Source organism: Petaurus breviceps, unplaced genomic scaffold (assembly GCF_028583685.1).
Source record: "Petaurus breviceps papuanus isolate PSGF00001 unplaced genomic scaffold, PetGlider_PUasm1.0 79, whole genome shotgun sequence".
In the NCBI taxonomy this organism is placed as follows: domain Eukaryota; kingdom Metazoa; phylum Chordata; class Mammalia; order Diprotodontia; family Petauridae; genus Petaurus; species Petaurus breviceps.
The window spans coordinates 15,560,785-15,584,692 of NW_027186523.1; the positions used below are offsets into that span (position 1 = coordinate 15,560,785).

General features: G+C 39.6%; 1 protein-coding gene across 2 annotated transcripts in view; it reads left to right on the forward strand.

Moving 5' to 3' along the window:
* Window positions 1–23,908, forward strand: part of CAMK1D (calcium/calmodulin dependent protein kinase ID) — a 482,788-nt gene that overhangs the window by 305,433 nt on the left and 153,447 nt on the right. For both annotated transcript variants that reach the window (XM_069106410.1, XM_069106411.1), the window contains one exon: window positions 12,348–12,422. In XM_069106410.1, the coding sequence (XP_068962511.1) occupies window positions 12,348–12,422 (75 nt within the window). The remainder of the gene's footprint in view (window positions 1–12,347; window positions 12,423–23,908) is intronic.

A 23,908-nucleotide genomic window follows, 5' to 3' on the forward strand; every position in this document is an offset into this window, starting at 1 on the left:
TGCAGATTTCCTGTTTCTGAGGATGTCACCTTTCTCCATTCAGTCACCCAAGCTTCCGACTGCAAAGTCATTTTTGACTTCTCACTCACTTTCTATGTCCAGTCAATTGCTGAATTCTGTTTGTTCTACCTCCATGATATCTCTTGTGCCTTATCTCCCTTCCACTCACAATATCACCATTTTAGGTCAGACACTTACCATTTCTTATCTGAATTATCGTTGCAGCCTCATTTGTCTCCTTACTCCCCCCAGTCCATCATTTTTTCAGTTGATAGGGCAGTCTTCCTAAGGCCAGGACTGAATTTTGAGCCACAGAGTCAGAGCCTTACACTCGTTTGCTCTAAGTGCTGTGTTTATTTATAGTATTCAGGGACAGTATTTAAGGGAGAAAGAATATTGAGAATATATGGGCCCTGCCTACCTCACCATCTTGTTTTGTCATTGCTTCTGACCCCAAACACCGACTACTCTCCGACGATGTAAAGTTGAGTATTAACCAGGGGGCACTTGAAAAGAATGAGTATTGTTACCAACTATACTAACAACAACAACACCAAAATGTAACCAACAAGAACTGTTCATGAGAAACAGCATAAAATTATCATCAAGAGATGCATGGCCAGAATAGGAAGTAGGAAGGGCAGGTGAGAGAAAAATGAAGAATGATACTTGGGCATTCATATGCTCTCTTGGTATTCAAGCAATGCTGGCAGAATTGGAGAATAATCCCCAAGGTTCTGTTGGCAAATTTATGAGAATCAAGGGCAAAAGGTACACAGGTTTAGTGGGTATGGATATATCAAGATCTGTGTTTTAGAGGGATTTTCCATGTGGAGTTTTATGCCCCCTTCTCTCCTTCAACACTGCCACTGCCCTGGTGTAGGCCCCCATTACCTCACATATGGACTATTGCAATAGTTTGCTAGTTAGTCTCCAAGACTAAAGTCTTTATTCATTCTGGTCCATCCTCCCCTCAGCTGTAAGATTGATCTTCCTAAAACACAGGTCTGACCATAACACCTCCATTTTCAGTAAACCCTAATAGTTACCTGTTAGCTCTACGGTCAAATATAAAATCCTCTGATTGTTGTTCAAAGCTCCACATAATCTGGCTCTTTCCTAGTTTCTTAGTCTTCTTACTCTCTACTCCTCTCCCTGTTCTCTGTGATTCAGTAACACTGGTATTCTCACTGTTCTTCACACATGACATTCAGTCTCTCAGTGGAGCATTACAATTTGTTCTGCATGTCTAGAATTCTCTCTCCCTTTTCTTTTCTACCTGCTGGCTATCTTGGCTTCCTTCAAGTCTCAGCTAATGTCTCATCCTCTGAAAGAAACCTTTTTCAAGCCCACCTAATTCTGGTACCTTCCCTCTGTTGATTATTTCTGATTTATTGTGTCTATAGCTTGCTTGTGTATAGCTGTTTTCATCTTGTCTCCCCCATTAGCTTGTGAGATCCGTGAGGGAAGGGACCACTTTTTATCTTTATTTTTATCTTCAGCTCTTAGAACAGTGCCCAGCACAAAGTAGGTATTAATGAATGTTTGTTGACTTGATTATTAGAATGTTTATCTAGGGCTGATTTTCTTTATTATGGAGCTTTATCATTTTAAAGTATGGATTAGAAGAAGAAGAAAAAAAAGAAGCAATAATACAGTGTAGGTAGAAATTTTTCTCTTCCAGTTACTCCACAGTATAGCCCCAAGTGGTTTGGCTACTGCTGGTCTATCATTCATAATAGATGAATGATGATGTGCTTCCCTCTAAATCTTCTCCCAGATGGAAAACTTTTATTCTTCATGACTCTGAAAATCTAATTTTGGCATCTTTTGTGTTTTTAAATAAGACTGTGTGGAAGTGCACAAGCTAATATAATTTTGCTATGAAGCAGGAAAACTCCATATGGTTCTACATTAGGTGTGAAATAGTGTTGTCAGGTGCCTTGTAGGTAAGGGATTGTTATTGAACTGATTGAGAAAAGGGATTAGAGCAGAGAGAGAAAAAGTGGGGATAAGTTATGGACAGGAGTATTTCTGCTCAAGAGAAGATGATGATCATCTATTAGATGATTATTATTAATTACTGTTTATTATTGTAGTATAATCATTCTTGACCATTGAAAAATTATTATCTACTTATTAGAACCTTCTAAAAATGGAATGGATCACCTCAGAGAGCAGTGGGTTCTTTGTCTCTTCAGGTCTTCCAAGTGGATATTGCAGATAGAATTTGTGATGTTTTTTGCTAGCATTTGTACTAAATGAGCTGTTATGAGGCGATTTCCAACTCCACAATCCTATTATTTTATACTTACTTGTCTTGTTGGAAAGTCACCCTTTTATTCAGTATTGATTAAGTAATTCTATGCAGACAACTGTGTCTGATAAAAAATTTAGCTAGGATATAGATCCCATCTTCACTGAGCCTAGAGTTTAATGAGGGAATAAAGCACAAACACATTTAACTGTAATATGCAATATAACCTGCTAGGTGCATTAGAATGGGGCAGGACAAAGTACTATATGGGATAAGGAACATGGTTGTTTTTGTCCAGAATGAAATCAGAGAAGGTTTCCTAGAAGAGGCAGGTAGGGCAGGGTGTTTATGGATAGTTGTGAATTCAATGGGGAAAGAAAGAGGAAGAGAATGTTTCAGCTCAGGGAACAATGTTAGAAGAATTGTGGAAGTGGGAGTGCATGTGGTGTGTTCAAGGGGCTAGAGAGTAGTCTAGCTTAGCAGTAATATAGACTGATTGTAACTTCAGACAGAGTCTTGAATGGCAGGAAATGTTCCTTGTAGAAAGTGGGGAATGGAACCACTGAAGACTTTTAAGTTGAGTTGTAGCCTGAGCAGACCCACGCAGAAGGATGGATTGAAGGGTGAAGAGTGACCTCAGAGGGCCAATAGGCTGGAAGTATAACTGGGAGCCTCCCTAGTGGATGATGTCATGGGGGCACCTAAATGATCTGTATGCCATTGCTGAACTAGGAATAGGTCTGTGCATATCACATATTCAATCCCATAAATATTTATTATTCATATAGTATATGGTAGCTACTCTGCTAAGAGCTGGATGTACAAACACAAAAATGAAATGGTCCCTGTGCTCAGAGAGTTTATCATGGGAAAGCTGGCATGTGATGGACAGAGTACTGGACTTGGAGTTGGGAAAACCTGAGTTTGAATTGTGCCTCTGGGCAAATATTATAGCCTCTCTGAGGCTTATTTTCTTAATCTGTGAAATGGAGATCATAATAATAGCACTTACCTCATAGGGTTGTTTTGAAGATCATATGAGATAATATATTAATTATTATGACACTCTGCTTGGAGGGAGATGAAGAGCATAACACGGAGGAGTAAATAAAAATGTATATAAAATAATTTTAGGGGAAAGGGAGTCCCTTCTGTGTAGGGAAAGCAAGAACGGTCTCTTGAAGTGATTGGAGTGAGCCAAAGGAAAGAAGAATCCCAGGAAATTCAGGGGAGGAGAGAGAATACGTCAGGAATGGAGGGAGGGAAAGCTTGTGCAAAGACAGAGAAGGTGGAGTTGGAGTGGAATGGGATGGGTGAGGATGGTACATGTTCCAATGTGGCTGAAACATAATGTATGTGAAAGGGAGTAAGAGGAAATGACTCTGGAGAGATAAGTTAGAGTCAGATTATCAGAAGGTTTAAGTTCCAGATAGAGATGTTTGCATTCTATCCTGGAGATGTTGAAGCTTCTTAATTAGGAAAAGTGACAGGAAGGAAGGAAGGAAGGAAGGAAGGAAGGAAGGAAAGAGGGAGGGAGGGAGGGAGGAAGGAAGGGAGGGAGGAAGGAAAGAAGAAAAAGAGGAAAGGAAGAAAGGAGGAAAAGGAAGAAAAGGAAGGAAAGACAGGAGGAAGGAATAAAGGAAAGACGGGAAGAAGGAATGAAAGAAGGGAGGGAGGAAAGAAGGAAACAAGCATTTATTAGGTACCTACTGTGTGTCAGGTGTTGTACTAAGCACTTTACAAACATTATCTCATTTGATCTTTGCAATAACCCTGGGAAGTAGGTACTGTTATTATCCCCGTTTTACAGATGAGGAACTTGAAGTAGATAGTAGTTAAGAGAGTTGTACAGGGTCTTCTGTTTTAATTGTATCAGTTTGGTGACTGCATGGGGGAGGCATTGGAATGACTAAAGGAAGGGAGATGAATTAGGAAGGCATTGAAGTAATTCAGGAGAGAGGTGAGGAGGGACTGAACCACTGTGGTGGTTGTTTGAGTGAAAAGAAGGGGAGAGAAGTGAGAAATGTTCTGTAGATGGAATAGGCCAGCCCAGACAACTGATATGAGGTGAGGTGAGGGACAGAAAGGAGTTGCTGATGACTGAGGTTGCAAACCTCGGTAACTGGAAAGACAGTGCCGTGGGTTTTGGGGAAAATACGGCAAGTTCTATTTTGGACATGTTAAGTTTGAAATGCCCATGGGAAGGCCAGTGAAGATGTCCAGCAGGCAGGACCAGACTATAGGGAAGAACTAAGGGATGGCTATGTAAATTTGAGAGTCATGGACATTGAGATAACATCTGAATCCATAGAAGCTAATGAAGTCCCAGACAGTGTGGAGAACAGAGCCAAGGGCACACACTTAGTGGGCAGAAGCTGGAGGATTTCAGGGTTTTCTGAAAGCATTCTACTTGTTATTTCTTATAGCATGGTACTATTCCATCACAACCATATACCACAGCTTGTCTAGCCATTCCCCAGTTGATGGGCATCCCTTTGATTTTGAGAAGGAGTTTTGAGGATTGGAATGAGAATAAAGAAGTTTGCTCTAGTAGGCGTCTATTTCCTCCTCATACAAGTAGGAGGTGAGATTCTCTACTGATGGGCAAGTAAGTAGAGATGGTTTGAGGAGAGAGGAAGTCTGGAATAGCCACCATGCAGAAACTGATAGAGAAAGCCAGGGCAGAATACAAGGGGTTCTATGCGGCAGTGAGCACAATTAGAGAACATAAATTTGTAGGAAACCCAGTTGTCCCGGTTGCTTGATTTTCTGCAGTGGCATTTAGCAGTGCATGAATAGGAAAGAAGAAGGTGGATGGTTGGAGTAGTTTGGAGTTGGGCTTTAGAAAGTCAGGACTGGTTATAGGACAATGGGGCAAAGGATTCAGGGTGTAGCTGAGTACATGGTTGAACTGGAACATAGGGTCAAGACTGTGAAGTGAAAGAAAGGAAAAGTAAAGGAACATGGTATTGATGAAGACTAGAGTTTGGAGGGTGATATGTGTCATATGAATATTATGTCCTACACATGTGGTCAGGGCTGGGGACTCAATTCTCCTGAGTACAATCCTAAAACTTTAAAATCATTTAGATTTCTCCTAGAAAAATTACCTCATTGGAGCCATGGTGTCTCTAAAGATCTGACCTCTGGGATTAAGGGCCAAATGCCCTTTTGACCCCAAGTGAAGGGTGAGTTTTAAGGGAATAACTAGAGGAGAGGCCTAGCTCCAAGCTGGTATGAGGATTTTGACTCTACTCTTTTCTGATTAGGAAAAAGTGAGGAAAGCATAGACCCCCATTATCAACCCCTATGAGCAAGTCAGCTAAATAAATCAGCTTGTATGAGTGCCACATCTCCTCTCCTTGTTTTGACACTATTCTTCTTAGTATCTTCATTCCCTTGTATGATATCCCAGTCTGACTGGAATCCCATATTTTAAATATGATAATCTATTTTTTTTAAGAGGGAAGGAATTCATTGGATTGTGTGTGAAATCCCAGGGGAATACAACACTTTACCTAGGCAGAAGGAACCATTTGTCAAATTTTAGAGCATTTTCTTAAATAGCTCACTGTGTTACTGGGTAGGATGCTTATTTTGACAAATAGAATATTTTCTCATGCCTATAGAGAAAAAAGATGTAATGGTAACGACCTTGAGAGGGACTCCAGCCCTGATTTTTTACCTGTTCTATATAGGCCTAGTCTTTATCCTCAGGGTTGTGAGAGCATGACCCTCCAGAAGGGCCTGGGGGAGTTCTCCCCAAACATCTGGGCACCAGATGGAGGGTGGCAAAACCTCTCCTCTCTGTGACCCTGTCAACGGGATCAGGACTGCCCTTGTCTCTTCTTAGTCACCATCTGCTTCCCCAGCCACCCCTCCCTGCTAAGCACCTTGTCCTGATCTGCCCCTTCCTGATTAAACGGTATTCCGCTCCTTGGCCTCATGAATTCTACTCTCAGCCTGAAGACAGAGCAGCAGTAAGGTGTTCATCTCTGTGAAATCAAGAAAAGGGATATCTTTTGCTCCCTATTCTGAGCAGCTTATCAGTTCTACAGTATTCTATCTTTCTGATGGGCTGCAGATGGTCAGAGTTGAGAGAATCCAGAGACCTCTGGTTTAGACTTAACAATGGATCCTGGATCCTGGCACTGTGGGAAAGACTGGTCTGGAGGGAGAGAAGATGCATCATGGTGCTGGGCTGTGCATCTGGTGATGATATCATTTTCAAATGGATTCCTGGCCTTGGCAGAGGGTCCCTCCTTTTGGCTGAGTCAGTGACCATGCAGGGAGTTCTCTGCATCAAAACAATCTGCTTTTGTCTTTAGTCTTTTAGCTTTTCTTTCCTTCCCTCCCCCATGCTTTTCCAGGGTAAGAGTTGAAGGTGATCTTAATTTCACAAGTTTAACAAACATTTAGTAAACACCAATATGCAGTCAAGGATCTGTGCTTGTCTTTATAAACATATGCTGCATACACAGGCAGTGCCTAATGCTTTTTTTTGTGCCTGCTGGGCCTGGGCACCTCACCAAGTGAAATTAAGATTAAATGCCATTTTCTATCTCCTAAAGATGCCCTTAGTGACATGGTGATGATGGTTCCTTTTGTGTCACTTTTGCAAAAGTCAGATTTTACTTCCTTCGGAAAAAGTTCTTATAGTTGGAAATGAATAAGTGAATGAATATGGAAATACCAATTGAGAAGTTATGTGCTTTGAAAAAAGGGAGATGGTCCCTGCCCTCAAGGTGTTGACACTCTAATTAGGGAGACAACATATAAAAGAGAGATGAACTGCAGGGCAGATGCAGGGAGTTGGAAATCCTAAGCATAAAGAGAGTAGCAGGGCAGGTGTTAGGGCCAACAAATACTTAGGTCTTATCCAAAAGACTTGGAAGCCCTAAAGCTGCAGTGGTAGGGCAAAAGGCAGTGGGTCTTCTACCTCAGCCCAGAGTTTCTGGGCAGCCTAGGGCAAAGTGAGGGAGGGGGGAAGGGAAAGGGCTCCCTCCTCCTTTCCCTGCTTCCAGGCAGTCCTTGATTGGTTTGATCCATAGGGTTGTAGCAATATGAGTGTCCAGATTTTTCATCTCTGCACACATCTGACATCACTTTCCTCATTGCTTTATGGATTGTCCACTGAAAGATCTACGCTCATGAAATCTTTCTGTTAGCTCTTGCAGCAATTTAAAATATTCCTTCTATAGCTGAGCATGATAGTATCTGTGTGCTGAAGTAACTTGTCATCCAATGATCCCATCTCTAGGTCACTGCACCTCCCCCCACCTTGACTTTTAAAACAAAGTAGAACATCAACATGGGGTAGCTCGGTGGTGCAAGTCAGGAAGATCTGAGTTCAAATCCAGCATTAGACACTTACTCACTGTGTGTCCCTGGGCTAGTCACTTAACCCCCACTGGCCTCAGTTCCTGATCTGTAAAATGGGGACACACTGGAGAAGGAAATGGCAAACCACTCCAATATCTTTGCCAAGAAAACCCCAAGGATCATGGGCATGACTGGATGGCTCAACAACAACCCAGACCATCAACATGCTGGATTGTAATTGATTATAACTGATCTATTCAATCATTCAGATATTTACTAACAGCTAGTTACATTTATCTAACACTTTTCAGTTGGAAAAAGTGCTTTCTTTATGACACCCTGAGGCCCAGAGCAGTTGAATCGTTTGCTCATGGCCTCATAAAGAATACACACCTTGTAAGTAGGGATGTGCTAGTAAACATTTAATAACTGACTCTATCCCCCAAAAAATGGATGCACAACACACTTTTAAGTTTAATATGCATCATTAACATTTTCCTCATAACTTTAAGTCTAGAAATCAAAAAAGACCATAATGCAAACCCAAATCTATAGTGTTTGCTGATTTCTGAACTATAAATATTCACAATGAAAAATTAACTCAGCTCTTTCAAGCCATAAGAGTTGGCTGTAGGATATCCTATAATATTTGCTAAGGGGAGATTCAAAAACAAGGACACAATTCTTGCCTTAAGGAGCTCACAATTAAGTAGAAAAGGAAAGGCAGGTACATGCAAAAAATCATGATGCAAATTAGACTATGGTGGGTGTATAAGAGGAGTGCAAACTGCTAGGAGATCAGATGAGAGAGAAGAAGGTTTGACTGGTTTGATATATAGTATCCAAGGAGGACCCCATAGAGGGAAGTCGTTTTTGGTCTGGGCCTTGAAATGGGGGCAAGATTCCAACAATCAGAGATGGGGCGGGGGGAGGGATTCTGGACATAGCAAAAGATAGGAAGTTAAGAAAGCACCAGACTCTTTGAGGGAGCTAGTCTGGTTTATATGAATGATATGGGATGGAATGGTGTCAGATAAAAGTGGAAAGGTAAGTTGGAGCCAGCTTGTGGAATACCTTCAAAGGTACACTAAGTAGTTGGACTTTTGGTACAGAATGTGGACTCTGGACTGACTCTTTTTCTCCCCACTGACTCTTAAGGCAAAGTAAATCAATCTGGTGAATTTGCAGCTGGATCATCCAATCATTTGAATAATTGTTAGTCATGAACTGTTCAGCCCATCTCTCTAGGATCATATCCTTATCACTAATCAACTGAGTAGTTGAGATGCACAATAGGTCTTTGGCTCATAAATAGCCTTCAGGGCATCATAAAAGTGCTTTAGATTGTTACTATCAGCATAAAGCTGAATTTCATCTGCCTTCTTACTGCACCAAGAATCCTGCATCTCTCTAAGCTTTGCTTGTACTTTACTTTTGATAGAATAAAATGCTGCCTTCTTAGATATGGATGCACTATTCTGCTGGTAAACCCTGTGGAGTTCTCGTTTTTCATTTAGCAGCTTCTAAATTTCTCCATCATTTTCATCAAACCAATCTTAGTGTTTGCAAGTATTCTGACCCAGATGAGCAAATGCAGTGCTATGCACCAAATCCCTGAAAGCTGCCCACTCCTTTTCTGCTCCACTGTTGCCAGCTGTGTGTTGGCTCAACTTTCCCTCCAAGTTAGCAAGGAAATGCTCCCACTCAGAGAAGAACTCTAATTTGTTGAAATTAATTCTTCTGGTAGTCATTTTGCCTTGGGGATGCTGCTTTTCTTGAATGTGACTATTTACCTTGGAAAAGATAAGTCTATGATCAGTCCAGCACTCTGTGCCACACATAGCCTTCATCACTGTCACATCCTGTCTGTTTCTTCTCCTTACAATCACATTAAATCAATCACAGTAGTCTATTAAATACCAGTGTTTGCTGCAAGAGAGCATCCACAAAGTTTTATTGCATTTAGGCAAATGGAAGACAGTGTTGGTGATGACAAAGGCATGAAATGCACAGGTCTTTAGTAGTAATTGACCATTGCTGTTGTTATTTCTAACTCCATTCTTCCCTAGGACTCCCTGCCAAGTCTGGTGTTATAGATAATTGTGCACTTAATGTAGCTGCTGAAGCTGAGAGGCAACAAAATATGGATCAATTCTCTGTTGCTTGTGCTAATTTTGGCCTAACAATTAACACCAAGGAAACACAGGTGTGCCATCAGCCACTACCACATCATCCATTCACGGAAACATAGGCTACAGTAAATAAGGAAGTTCTGAATGCTGTGGATAAGTTCACTTGCCTTGGTAATCTACTTTCCAGGAATGTACACATTGATAATGAGGTTGAAGTATGCACTGCCAGAGCTAGCTCAGTGTTTGGGAAGCTCCAAAGGAAAGTGTGAGAAAGAAGAGGTATTAGACTGACTACCAAACTGAAGGTCTACAGAGCCATTGTGCTGACCTCATTGTGGTATGCCTGCAAAACCTGGACAGCATACCAACGCCATGCCAGGAAACTGTATTACTTCCATTTGAATTGTCTTAGAAAGATTCTGAAGATCACCTGCAGGATAAGATACCAGACACTCAGGTGCTTACTCGAACTAAACTGCCAAGCTTTCAAACTCTGCTTCAGAGAGCACAACTCTGATGGGCTGTCCATACTGTTCGATTACAAAATGTACGCTTGCCAAAAAGACTATTTTATGGAGAACTCACACAGGGCAAGCATTCACATGGTGGTCAGAAGAAGCGACATAAGAACACTCACAATGTCTCTCTCAACTTTGGAATTGATTGTGTGACATGGGAAACACTGGCACAGGACTGCTCAGCATGGTGTGCCCACATCAGAGAAGGTGCTATGCTCTGTGAGCAAATCAGAATTGAAGCAGCCCAAAGGAAATGCAGGATGCACAAATTTGGAGATTCCATCCCAAATGTTCACACAGACTATTTGTGCCTGACCTGTGGTAGAGCATTCTGAGCTCATATTGGTCTGATCAGCCACAGTTGGACACATTGAAACTTGATTCTAACATAGTGATGCCATTTTGGTCTTCAAGAATGAAGGACAACAACCAACCAACCAAGGAGTGAATTGGCATGGAGGTGTCTGGTGGAACACCATTTACTTTGTGTGTACCTCGGTCCTGTTACTCTTTGTTTTCAACAATTTGCATAAAATCTAGGAGGTAGTTACATCAGATTTGCAGGTGACCTGAGACTGGAATAACCAATGAAACTGAGGATATAATCAACATCTGAAATGCTTCTAATAGGCTTGAAACCCTAGCCCATTGGGCCTGGCTGAACAAGCTGAACCAAAACAGAAATAAATGTAAAGTGTTACATATAGATTAAAAATCTCACAATGGAGAATTCTGATCTAGCATCAGGTTAAAAAACACCTGGGGTTTTATTTTACCAGAGGGCCAGGATGTGCTAACAGTATGATGCAGGTTGTTAAAAACAAGACAAACAAATGTATTAATAGAAATATAGTGGCCCAGGCTCAGGAAGTCGGGAAGGCATTCCCTTGCACCTTCCAAGATTGTCTGGAATCTGGGTGTAAAATTAACTAATATTTCCTGGTTTACTCACTGACTCATTTTGTTAGATCAATACAATGTTTTTCTGATATTACTGATATAATTCTTCCTCTGTGTCTCACAGTAAGCCTTATGAAATCAATCTGATGATGAATAACATCCGCATTTTCTAGTAGATGCAGGTGCAATGTGAATTGAATGTAATTCCCACTGTTTCAGCTTATCAGCAAATTGTATTAACTAGGAAAACTAGCAACAGCAACCCCCTAAATGCCACACATTTATTTCATCTTGATTCTTTCGGGCTCTGCTTGGATGCAGGGTAATTTATCAGGCCATGTGATTCTAGAGGGGAAGAAGGAGGCAGGGAGAGGCTGCTCTCACATTTAGGAAAATTGCCTCCATTTCCCCTAATTAAATAATATAGTGTTCTTGCTGTTAAACAGCGGCAGCCTTTAGTGAGGATGCATATCAGCTGAATGCAGCTGAAATTGCGGAGCAGTAAAATCCCAAGGGAGAGGATTTTCCGTGAACAATTAATTAGCACATTGGCTAATGAAATGATTCTTTTCTGGAAAGCTCAAGCTTTAAATAAGCACTGGGCCTTAAGTTTCTGAGCTCAAATGGCTTTTAGGAAGGGGTTTCTCTTAGGGTATATGGGGACCTAGGGAGATACTTGATAGACAGGATGGGTCACCATAGTGACCCACCAAGGGCAGCCAGCATTAGTAGGTCTCTTTTCCTAGTCTGGCACCTGGTGGGTTGGTTTGTTTCTTACCTCATGTGGTGCTCTTGGGTTTATGAAGCCCTTTCCTCCCCTGTACTGCCCCCCTTCCCCAGTCCTAACACCCAGATATGTCATTGAAATAAATTAGTACAATTCTAGGGGAAAGAATAAACTTAAGAGTGTGTACAATTTGGTCCATTTCATAGAATTAATAGGGTTGCAAAAACCATCTAGGTTATCCCCTCCCCCTTTATTTTACAGATGAGGAAACTGAGACCCAGAGAGACTAAAGACCTACCCAAGGTCACACAAGTTTTAAGTGGCAAAACCAGGATTCAAGTGAATGAACATTTGTCAAGTGCCAACTATGTGCAAAGAAGGCACTCTTAGTTGCTAGTAGAATTGTTTTTTCCCCTTTAGTATGGAATTTTGTTCATTTAAAATTTAATGACAAATTGCTCTAATATTTTTCTTTCTCTTTTAATTTTTAGAATTAAACATGAAAATATTGTTGCTCTGGAAGATATTTATGAAAGTCCAAACCACTTATACTTGGTTATGCAGCTGTAAGTACAATATTAAATATTACATTCATATTAAGAGACTTTAGGAATGCCTTGACATTTTGATCAATCAACTCTTGTGGAGCAGCTTCTTTGAGGACTTGTTTATGTATACTCCATAGCATTTAAGGCTTCTGTAGAAATGCTATTTTATCATATTTTAGAAAGAAAGCCTTCTGTTATGTTTGTTTTTAAGGTTGTTGGGAGGAGGAGAATAAATGAGACTATCACCCCATTGTATCGTGCCTTTTCCATCTACTATTCCCTGAGGCTAACTCCCCTTTGGGTAACGGAGAACGCACACCTATCCTGAAAAAGTCGTAACCAGAGTCCATCTATAGCCCTCACATTCCATACCTCTGCTTTATAGTTAGAATGGAAATTATCAGGCAGTAGGTAGAGGTGAAAGAATGAAAGAAAGAGCTGGGAATGCAAGTATAAAATGAAGCATCTAGAATAAGGCTCAGGTTTTAAAATTCTCATGTGAAATTGGGATTGACATCCTACAAATGCTTTCCTGTAAATGATGCATCTTGATCAACTGGAACATCCTGGTGTCATTATGGGAGACAAGTAAAAATACAAGAATTCTTGAGGATGGTATTCTGCAAATGTCTATAAGAGAAAGACTTGTATAAATTCAGATGATCAATTTAGGCACCATCATTTGGTATGGATTGTTCAGTTCCTGAATTTCTGTGGCTTTTTAGAAGAATTAATATTAAGGCTGATGTACTTTTTATCAATGTATTTTTTCCCATACATATGTTTGCAATTTAACTTGGGAGGATATAGATCAAAATAGATGCTTAGTAAAGCAATTTTTTTTTCCATTCCTTATTATCATTTTAAGGACATATTTTAGGTCTTTGTATTAAAGTATTTGAGGGGAAAAAAGAACTGAATGGAAATTAATAAATTGTTTTTTTTTTTTACATTTAAAGATGAAATGAAGGTTCTGTTATTTGGTGCTATGTTAAATCCTTATAAATATAAAGATTTTATTTAGGAATGAGGATGGTTCATTCCTAACTATAGGGTTCTCATAGAAGAAACAGTTGCTAGAATTAAGGTAACTAGAAATATCATTTCATGGGAAACTTGGTGGACTTCTATACTTGGAGTCAGGAAGACAGGTTCACATTCTGACACACATGCTTCCTAGCTATGTGACCCTGGGAAATTTGCTTCACTTTACACAGTGGTAAATTGTGGAAGTTGGACTCAATGAATTTGTTACCCTATGCTTCCTTCAGTAGTCTAAGTAAGTATAAGAAAAAAGTTGACCATGTAGATGAGGAGTTCTTAACTTGGGGACCCCATACCCAAAGGGGTTCATGGATAGATTTGGTGTGAGGGGACTATTAATTGAAGGTTACATCTTTATTTTCACTAACCTCTAACTGAAATTTAGCATTTTATTCAATTACGATTAAAAAAACATCATTTTGAGAAGAGGTCTATACACTGTCAGATTGCCAAAGGGTCAATGATACAAAAAAGTTAAAATCCCTGGTACAGATGATTGAATCTTGTGTAGCATCATCTTTTGGGGAAGGCAGTAAAAAAATAAACCAAAACCAAAAACACAACTTGCTTGAAAATATGGCCCTGGAATATGAAATGAAACAGGCAAAAGGCTTAGGCAAGCTTGAGTGTCTTTGACATGGCTACAGAGCTAGTTTATTTCTGAATGGAATTTGAATCCAGAACTCTTGAATCCACAACCATCCATGCCCTTTTCCAGCACACCACCCTGTTACTGCTTCTCCATTTTTCCTGTGGGATACGATCCCCCCCACAGCTACCATATCCGTCTCCTTTGCATCCTCCATTATGGGGTATATTTTTCCTATTTACCTATTAAGTAAAACCTCAATTATTTATATTTCATGTTTACTCAGATATGGTTTGGGCTGAAATTTACCTCTGATCAATCTGAAAATTATTTGCTAGGCAAATTAATAGTATAAATCAGATGGGGAGGAGGGTAGTGTTTAAATTTCTTAAGATAACAAACTTTTCAGCTAAGTGGTGTAATAGATGGAATGTTAGGAAGTCCTGAGTTTAGATTTGACCTCAAACACTTATGAGTTGTGTGACCCTGCTCAAGTCATTTAACCCTGTTTGCCCCAGTTCCCTCATCTATAAAATAGTGAAAATAATAGTAGTTAGAACCTTACGGGGTCGTGGTGAGGATTAAATGAGATAATATTTGCACAGCACTTTGCAAGCCCTAAAACACTATAATATGCTAGCTGTTATATATATTATATTATATTATATTATATTTTGCTTTTTGAAGGGGGGGAAGGTAGGGCAATTGGGATTAATGACTTGCCCAAGGTCACACGACTAGTTTTTTATGTTAAGTGTCTGAGGCTGGATTTGAATTCAGGTCCTCCTGACTCCAGGGCTGGTGCTCTATTCACTGCACCACCTAGCTGCCCCCCTGTTATTATTATTATTATTAATTAAAAGTGGGCCCTCAAAAGGCTTCTCCTTGGCCTCAGCTTATCAGCCCAGATCTGGTTATTAAGTTATTAGAATGTAATAAAAATAAGTTTATAACATCTTTTAATGCAGACTTTTTGTTCACTCAGAGAAGTCGAGCAATCCCATTTTCCTCCCCACCGTTGCTCCTGACCAACCCTGTTTTTTTCTGCTATGCCCCTGCAGTTACTCTGAATTACTGATATGGGAATTACTAAAGTGAGTAACAACTCCTAATGTCCATATTCACCATGCGATTTAGAAGGCATGGAGGCAGTAATCTGGGTAGATATGCTCTTTTCTTATTTATCAGCTTTAATGGTGTTTGTTACTTTCTTCCAAGTCTGATCTCAGTTTCCTACTAAATCTGCCTGGCTCCAGGGCAGGTGGTTCCTTTTGTGAAAGGCATTAGAAAGACCCAGGTTTCCAAATCATAATGGTAAATTTAAATTACATGCTGGGGGACTGCATTTCACAATATTTATGTCTGGGATGTTTTGGTTTCCTAGGAAACATCTCTTGGATGCTGAAGTTCAGAACTAATATGTGGAACTTGGCCTCCCCCATCCCCCATTACCTTTTAAAATTGCTATTAAGTGGTTTGTGTTATAGAGGCTGTTCTTTTGTGTTGCTGAAAACCCAGAGGCTGTTATTTCTATGTTTAAGTGTTTTTCATTTTTATCTGATTTTACCATGTCAGTTTTCTCATTTTTGTTAGCAGAACCCCGTTATTATCAGTAAGCCAGTTGGGATAATCAGCTCATAGTTTTGGAGTTAGACAGGGCCTCCGAGATCATGGAGTCCAGCACTCCCCTGATTTTGCAAGAAAGATAGCTGCTTCCTAGAAGGGGCAAGTTACTGGCCTCATTTCTTAGAGTTAGGTTTTGAAACCCTATCCTTTACACTACTGTATCACCAGGCAATACAGATGAGAAGATCTGTTGTTGTTAATGATCCTAACATTTTTTAGGGGTTTTTTTATAGTGCTTTACAAATATTATTTCATTTTTATCCTCAAAACAACCTTAGGAGATAGGTGTGCTGTTATTATCATCTCTGTTTTACAAATGAGGAAACTGAAGCAAACAGAGTTTAAGTGGCTTGCTCAGGGCTACATAACTAGCATCTGAGGCTAGATTTGAACTCAGATCTTCCAGAATCCAGATCTAGTGCTCTATCCACTCTACCACCTAGTTGTTGTTCTTGGTTGTGATTAGTAGTGGTGGTAGAATGTGTATGTGTCTTTGTGTGTGCATGCATGTGTGTTTTATGAATCATATACTAATAAATGAAAGTTACCGTAGAGACCATATAACATTTAAAAAATATTTTGAGAATTATATTTCAGTATAATTGGTTTCCTTTCTAATATTACACATTTTATTTTGTGCATTTAAAAACATTATTCTGAGAAATAATCCATAGGTTTTTCTAGACTTCCATAGGGTTCATGACACAAAAAGAGACCAAGAATCCCAAATGGTGTACCCCCTATCACATTACAGATCAGGAAACAGGCATTTGGCCCATGGTCAAACAGCTAAGAAGCAAGAGATTTAAACCTAGGTATGCCCAGCACTTCTTGGCCTGACTCCAGAACATTCTGGTTCTGATGTGTTTAAAGAGAATGTAATGAGTTTATTTCATATCTTAATTTCTGGGAATACTATGTTCTAAATTTTGAGATGTTGCTGAGTATCAAATAATATAATTTTGATCAGGATATGACATTGTATCCTAAATTTTGAGATGATGCTAATAATAAAATAATATGCTTTTGATCAGGATATTACATTTTATTTTATTTTATTTTTGGAGGGGGAAAGGCAAGGCAGTTGAGGTTAAGTGACTTGCCCAATGTCACGCAGCTAGTTAAGTGTAGTGTCTGAGGCTGGATTTGAACTCATGTCCTCCCGACTCCAGAGCCACCTAGCTGCTCCAATATTACATTAAAAAAACCTGATAATATATTAGGGGGAAAGATGTTGATCTTTTGATATGAACAACAGGCTTCACCCAGAAAATGACAATAAATGTTGATAATCAGGGTGAGAACTGACTATAACTAGGTAAAAAATGGAATATAAAACCATGATCATTACTATATGGTAGTGATTCTTAGAGGTTAGTTAAGTGGTTTGCCCTTAACCATAGAGATGATAACTTAGCATCTTTTTACCCCTTATTCTACTGTTCCACGTGGCCTAGATTGGAGAGGGAATTCCTGTTGAGGTACTGGTCTGATTAGATGAACTCCAAGACCCCTTTAAACTCTGAGAATTTGTGACTCTGTTTATGAAAAACCTTGCTAAATAATAGCTGATGTGCCATCCCAATGTGTCAAAGGGGAGCTGAGCTGAATGACTTAGATTTCTTTCATGGCGTCCTAGGCCAGAGCCTCACAATGCAGATTTAAGTTGAATGAATAGATAAATGAATTCATTTTTACTAGTATTACAGTTTGGTGCTTTGTGCATTTCTCCTGGTGAAATCAACATAAATATATTAAGGTACATTTTTAATGTTTCTGTCATCACTAGATGCTGCTAATATTTGAACAGCCAGTTCAACATGAAGACAAACCTTTGTTTTTTTTGTTTTTTTTAATTGTGTCAGGAATGGAAGAGAAGTGAATGTTTAAGCAGCATTCCAAAAGCAAATGTGGTTCATCGACTCTTCAGGCTTGTTGTGCCAGAGATTGTTTTTGAATAGTTCACTGTATGTGGGGGCTTGCTGGTGCAGCTTTCCTGTTGATATTATATTTATAAATCATACAATGTGTTCCCAGAGCCAGTTTTAATTAGAGCACACATTTCTACTCCCAGTGGAAAGCATTTTGCAAGTAACTAAGCTTGGTAATAGAGGGGAAAGGAATGTTTCTAAGTAAGATACTACAATGCATTTACATATAAATTAGTAATTTTGTATTTTATAATAAAAGAAGGGAAGAAGGGAATAAGCATTTGCATTGTGCCACTATGTGCCATGTACTGTGTTGAGGCAGTGTGGCATACTGTAAAGACAACTAGACTTGGAACCAGAAAACTGGGATTTCAGTTGACATTTCACAGCTCCAAATCTTTATTTCTTCCTCTGTAAAATGAAACTATAGAGCATTTAATATCCTTTGGAATTCTAAATTCTGTAGACCTATGAGACCTAGCTCCTCTGATCTGTTTGGTTCTGTATGTGACCATGGGCAAAACACTTAACCTCTCTCATCATCAGTTTTCTCATCTGTAAAATGGGAATAATCTTCCCTGCTTTATCTTCTTCACAAGCTTGTTATGTGAAGAAACTATAAACTGTCAAGTTTTATGTCAGTGTGACTCATAATCTCAGTCCTGCACATCCATCTTAATGCTGGTATAATTGTGTCGTCTTCAAAGGTTGACTGGTTGGTACATGATTTTAATTTTTCTGCTTTGGGAAAAACTCCCCCACTAACTCCAGCTTCAGTGAATTAAGAAGGCAAGAAAAATAAAGAAGAGTGAATCTATTGGCAAACTAATCCTATATTTCTAAGGAAAAAACAGTGGCAGAAGAGATCAATTCTCTTTTATGGATTTAGTAGTTCTAGGAAATTCTGTAGCCATCATATCCATGTTCTGTTTTATGTACAGATTGATTTATTTGAATTTTTGCAGTGAACAAAAAGGCTTTCTTTGGTTGAGGTGGAGTTGAGGCTACAGAATATGATGTTTAGGTAAAACCTATGTACGTCATTTAAAAGATTTGAAAACATATTACAAAACAAACTAAAAACATGGGTAGAAAATATTAAAAAGTAGTCAGATACACAAAATGAAATACCAGTGATGGCTCTTCATGTCTCCAAGTCTGTAATGGGAAGAATTCCAGATCTTCTAGGAAGCACACCATGGTGATGGTGAATGGGGTTATTTCCAAAAATAGGGGAAAATTACTTGTCTCTCTGACTTCAGTCTCTCCCCTTTTCGATTTATTTTTCACACCACCACCAGGGCAATTTTCATAATGTATAAATCCAGTTACATCGTCTCCTACCTCAAAAACTTTCAGCTTTTTCACAAGTCCCCATTGCTTGCTAAATATGATATCAATGTTTTAATCTGGCTTTCAAGGTCTTCCACATTCTGGCTCCTTACTCATTCCTCTCCTTAACACATACCACATTCCATTCAAGTTGGGACTACTTGGCACATCCTGATCTTGCCTGACCCTCTCTAGCCACTGTAACTTTGTACACTGACAGCCCCATACCTAGAATAGTCTTCCTACACTTCGCTCCCCATTGAAAGCCTTTCCTGTATTTCAGTTTGACAAATTCAACTGAACCAGCACTTATTAAGTCACTACCATATACAGAGCAATAATCATGAATTCTGGCACCTGAAGGGAATTCCCTTGAGTAGGGAGCGGGTAGAAGGTATCTAGGGTAGGACCATGCCTGTGTATGGTTGAGGTAAGCTAGAGACAATGTCATGGAAGTTGAGGAACTTCTAACCTTGGAATTAGACTGTTTGAAGGGGACAGAGGTCAACTGTGAAAAAGAAATCTATGAGCCAGCCACTAAATATGCTGGCAAGGTGAAGAGACACCTGGCAAGCATGGTAGCCTCAAGACTTTGAGGCCACTAGATGCTGCAGTAGCAAGTGTTGGACCTGGAGTCAGGAAGAGTCAAGCTCAGTGTAGCTTCAGATATTTACTAGCTATGCAAACTTGGGTTAATTGCTTAGCATCCATTTGCCTCAGTTTCCTTTTCTGTAAAATGGGGATAATCATAGCACCTGCCTTCCAAGTTTTTTGTGAGGATCAAACGAGACAATATTTGTAAAGCACTTACAGTAGTGCCTACCTGGAACATAATAGACACCATATAAGTGCTAGCTTATAACTATGACTATTATTATTGTTGTGATTAAAGGGAGAAAGGTAGTTTCTAAATAATGGTAGCAGAAAGAAGGTTTTAAAGTAGCATTGGAGAGTGGGGAGCATGTCGAATGCTCCTTCTTGGCCCTGTGTGCCAAGGAGTAGAAGTGAAGAAGGTGCCAGCCTTCTAGGGGGTGACAGAAGATGTGATGTCTTCAGGTGAAAGTTAGGTTTCGGTGAGCTCCAGAAGATGGAAGGAGGAGTTATAAAATAAGGGGGAATTTCTTCACACTATCTAGGAGTTAGTAATACTAATAACTGGGAGCATAAGGTATGGACTAGAAAGGTGAATTTAATATTGTAGGATTGGCCAGCCTGTGGTTCCTTCACCCCTGATCTTTCTGTGGATCCCCCCAGGCTGATCCTATCTACATTATGATTCAGAAATCTGCTGGTGATCCAACTTAGTTGTAATGTTGTCTTGTGAAAGGAAATCATGTGAAAGGGGGCTGGTAAAGTGAATTGGGGCCAGACTGGAGTGGCCATGAGTGCCGAGTCAAGGAGTCGATATCTAAAATCAGTGAATTTGGGGAAGGTTTTTGGTAAGGTGTGATATGGTCAGACCTGTGGCTTAGGAATATTATTTTGATAGATGTGTGGAAGAAAGAAGATACTGGATATGGGGAGAACAATTAGGGGAGGCTATTGTAGTAGTCTAGGTGAGGGGCAATGAAGACATGAATGAGGGTGGTGGTGATGAAGAAATAGAGGAAGGAGAAATATTATGGAGAAGATAAGATGTGGAGGAAGAACTAGCAAGATTTGGCAGGTGACTGGATGAGGGAGACTGAGAAATCAAAGGTAGCATAGGCTTCAAACCTGTATAATGAGGAAGATGAGGTATCAGTGGAGAAATGATAGTTTCAAGAAGAGTTAAGGTTGGGGGAAAAGATTTGCTTTGACCATGTTGAATTTGAAGTTCTGGTTGGATATCTAGGAGACATTTAGCAGGCATTTGGGCATGTGAGGCTGGTGTTCAGAGTAGAGATTAAAGCTGGAAATTGAGATTTGAGAATCATATTCTTAGAGATCATAATGGAGCCTTTCAAAGCAGAAACAGCCACCAAGGAAGAAAATCCAGAGAGAGGAAAGAAGGTGGCATGAGAAGAGCCTGGGAGATGCTAAATTCCAGTTACTAAAGGGTGGGATTACATTATATTAATCTGTATTATTTCCTCTACTAGGGTTGGTGTTGTTCAGTCATATATGACGCTTTGTGACTCCATTTTGGGTTTTATTGGCAGAGATACTGGAGGGGTTTGCCATTTCCTTCTCCAGCTCATTTTACAGATGAAAAAACAGAGGCAAACAGGGTTAAGTGACTTTCTCGGGTCACGTGGCTAGTAAGTGTCTGAGACTGGATTTGAACTCACATCTTCCTGACTCCACTATCCACTCATCCACTGTACCACCTACCTGCCTCTCTACTAGAATATAAACTCCTCAAAGGAATGAATCATGTCTTAATTATTTTATCCTTATGTCTCTATCACCTAGTATAGTGCATTGAAAACAGTAACAGTAAAAATAGTAAGCAAGTCAATTAATTTATTGCTCTGATTTTTTTTCCTTTTGGAAAGCTTCCCTGATATAACTCTACAAGCCCTGTTCTCCAGCCAAAGGAATTTCATTGTATTCTTTTTAGGCCCTTTAAATTCCTGCCCTGAGCCTTTGTCTTTGGCCCACCTCCTCCCCACCCCTTTCTCCTTTCATTTTCTTTTGCTTTGAGGTTCATCTAAAGTCCCTCTTTCTTTTGGGAAGTCTAGCCAACAACCTCTTTCCTCTGAAGTCATTCTCTGCACCACTCATAAAGCCATGGAGAATTTTTTCAAGTCAGAAGGGACCATAAAGATCATCTAGTTCCTTCCTCATTTTAAAAATGATGAAACTGAGACCCAGGGAAATAAAGAGAATAGTCTGAAGTTACACAGTCAGTCATTTCTAGAAACTCGTTCTCATGACTCTCAATTCAGTGTGACACCTAGATTTTTACATAGTAAATAATCTTCCCAACAATAGTATAGCTTCAAAGACTGTATCTTGAGGATAGTGACCATTTCAGAAACCATCTTCTCTTCCAGTACCCAGCAAAATCACTGCCTTAGATATTTTTTCAGAATTTAGAACTGTGATTTCCTTGATGCAGGATTCCCCCAATAAGGAAACCCCCTCTAAGGCAGAGCAGCACCTGCTAAGCGATTCATGGTCTTGGAGATTTGCCTGACTCCTTGAGAAGACTAGCCCAGCCTCACCCTGCTGATAAACATCCCAGTCTTCCTGACTGGGAGGCAAGCTTCTCATCATATACACAGAAGTTATTAAATAACTGTTTGTCGAAAATGGTAAAGATAATGTTGATATCAGGGGCATGTAACTGTATGGAAGATTGGAGATGTCATGTCTGAGGAATGGGAATAGCTGTGACTAGACAAGAGTTTGGGGGAACTGATTGAAGCTGCCATTTCTCAGTCTGATTAAAATGTCTCATTCCCCTATCCAAGGTCCTAAAGCAGACCATCCCAGTAAAAATAACCATATGCCATTTTTTCTCACTGTTCTAAAGATTGTGCTTTCCTCTTCATCATTCCTCCAATGAACATTTTTTTTCAAACCCTCGATGACAAAATAAATAAGAAGTATCAGGAATGGAAAACATTATGCCACAAGCATAAATTATCTCTTTCTCATAGTGGATGCCTGGCTACTTTCTGAAAAGGATAAGAGTTCACTGTATTGGAAAGTGACATTGAGAACAAATGTATTATGCTGAGAAGAAAATGAAATCAAGCAATTCAGAAGGATGGGAGCCTACTTTATAAAGTGGTGGCGTGGACCTCAGTACACATTCCCAAGAAATACCAACCAGACTATTGAGAAAACAAATGTACAAGAAATGAGACTGATTATAAAATTTTGCTCAAAAATGCCATTGGTAGATTTCCTCTGACTGAAGGGCATTTTGTGATGCTAGTAGTTAGGAGGAAGAGGCTAGAGAGTGACATGGAGTCAGGAAGAGCTGAGTTCCATTCCTGCCTCAGACACTAACTGTGTAACCCTGGTGAGTCACGTGACCATGTCCTCCTCTGTAAAATAGGAATGATAACAGCACCTGCTTCCCAGGGTGGTTATGAGGATAAAGCAAGATAATATCCATAAAGCACTTTGCAAACCTTCAAGCGCTATGTAAACATTAGCTGTTTCTTCTTCTTCTTCTTCTTCTTCTTCTTCTTCTTCATCATCATCATCATCATCATCATCATCACAAGTAACATCCCTGGAACTTTCTAGTTATTTTGCCATATACGCAAAAGGAATACTTTTAAGTAGTAGAGAATCTTAGTGGATCTATAGTGTTCTTGTGACCTTGAGGGCAATGCTAAGACTGAATCTGCTAAAGGAATGGGATTAACCAAGGAAGTATCAAATGGGTAGTGCTGTAATCACAACAAAGTCATTTCTTAGTGATTTAGGCACTCAGTCATCTGGATTGTTATTTCTTGGGCTGTGTTATAGGATCATACCTACTAGTATACCTAAAAAAGGATTTCTCCCTTTTTGATACCCTACAGTTTAAGATAAAAACAGTTTGATTCACTTGGGGAACATTATGCATAATATAATAATAATATAATGTATAATACCACATACACAGGACACCAAGGCAAAATATATGAAATGTCATCTATATCCATGATATAAATATATGAAGGATTTGTGATTTCAGGAGCATGGGGAACTCCCAGTGTGGAAATTCCTTATGCAACTCAAACATCATCCTCTCTAAGTACATGAGTCTTAGCAGAATTGCCTGAGACACACAAAAGTGACTTGAACAGGATTTATTTGTTACTAAGTGTCAGAGGAGAGATTTGAGGCCAGGTCTCCCTGACCCCAAGCACAGTCTTCCAGTCTGCTCTATGCCATGTTGCTTCTCTATTCCAAAGACTGCATCATGTTATTCAAAATTACACATGCATTTTAGACCTGTCCTCAAAACAACATCTACAGACAGGCTTTGGTAACTTGTGATTTGCTTCAAACATTTTAAATTTATAATCTTTCATATTTATATCACTGTAATTTCC